Source organism: Limulus polyphemus, unplaced genomic scaffold, assembly GCF_000517525.1.
Source record: "Limulus polyphemus unplaced genomic scaffold, Limulus_polyphemus-2.1.2 Scaffold373, whole genome shotgun sequence".
Classification (NCBI taxonomy): Eukaryota; Metazoa; Arthropoda; class Merostomata; order Xiphosura; family Limulidae; genus Limulus; species Limulus polyphemus.
This window is the reverse complement of record NW_013665983.1, coordinates 430,090-431,435: the sequence shown is the minus strand read 5'-3', so window position 1 is coordinate 431,435 and position 1,346 is coordinate 430,090. Positions and strand designations below refer to the sequence as shown.

Genomic DNA, 1,346 nt, shown 5'->3' with positions numbered 1-1,346 from the left:
TCGCAGCTAGTACCTTACTACCAATAATTATGTTTAAATCATAATTTGTGTATTATTTTATTTCAGACTTCAGTAAATCAAGTTGTTTGATTCTATAAATCTCAAATATTCCTACTAAATATAGTAAACATAGGTATACAAATATTTCCCTCGATACATAGATACATATGTCGATGTATTTGAATAAAGTAATATTTTATTGGTATATTAGAAATTTTCCTTCCTGGGGTGTTATTAAACAAAAAGTTTTGCATATAGTTTAACAACCAAAATTCAATGTTAGTTTTGATATACTTAATAATATTTTCACTTGTTATTTTCAATCACTGATTTATAGTATTATGTACTTAAATATCAACCCAATTTGAAAAAAAAAAAAGTTTTGCCTTACAATCTGAATTTAAGGTACTATACGTAACTCGATATCCTGATAATTTATTTAGCCACTGATTTGTAGTAAGCATACACTTAAATAATAATTTTAGAAGATATGATAAGAAGAAATTATTCAGAGGTATCCCAAGATCTTAGAGAACGTAAAGGTATACACTTTTTTAAACGCTATTTTGTTCCCATAAATTATAATATTTGTATATTTTACTAGGGCACATATTATAAATCTAAGATGCTTGAAAAAATATCTTGTGTAATTTTAGATTTTACGTACAATGCTTTCCTTGTGAGTACAGTCATCACCGTCGTCTGAACTGCAATACATTGGACGGTGTCCCATCGTGATTATCCAAGGCCTTTGTGCACGGTTCTCTGGTTTACTGGCTTCCTGTCACCAGAAAACAGAATCACATGTATTATTCATGTATAAAAACAGAATATTACTTACAGTTTCTGTTTAGTGCATATTAACTTACAGATGGGGTCGTATTTGTTTCAGCAGTTACACGTTTATCACCTTGTTTTAAAAGAGTTCAAAACCTAGCGAAGAAGTTCCAGACAAAATGGCCAGATAAAAACGTTATTAGATACACAAATTCTGTCGCATATAGGAGATATTATTGAAACGAATTTTTGTGATTAATTTTTCATGTTAACGCGTGTTTGGACCAGTCAGGTGTAATGAAGCGGGATTAGGGAATTGTGAATCGTATTAGTTTTCCGACAATAAAGAACTGAATACATTGAGCATATTTGTTCATTTTTGTAGACTGGCTATTGGATCACACACACACAAAAATATATATTTTCTACATAAAAAAACCTCTGGCTACGCTCTAAAGAAAGTAATACAGATATTACTTTACATCATTGGTGGGATTCAAATATTTTAACAACAGGTTCTCTCACTAGCAGCATGTAAAAATATTAGATATTAAAAAACAGGAGGGGCC

At 30.2% G+C, this 1,346-nt stretch overlaps 1 protein-coding gene across 1 annotated transcript in view; it reads right to left on the bottom strand.

Annotated features, from left to right (window-relative positions):
- LOC106457785 (acid phosphatase type 7-like) overlaps nucleotides 1-1,346 on the bottom strand; it is a 47,572-nt gene that overhangs the window by 10,230 nt on the left and 35,996 nt on the right. The window contains exon 8 of the mRNA XM_013917231.2: nucleotides 668-781. Within this exon, the coding sequence (XP_013772685.2) occupies nucleotides 668-781 (114 nt within the window). The remainder of the gene's footprint in view (nucleotides 1-667; nucleotides 782-1,346) is intronic.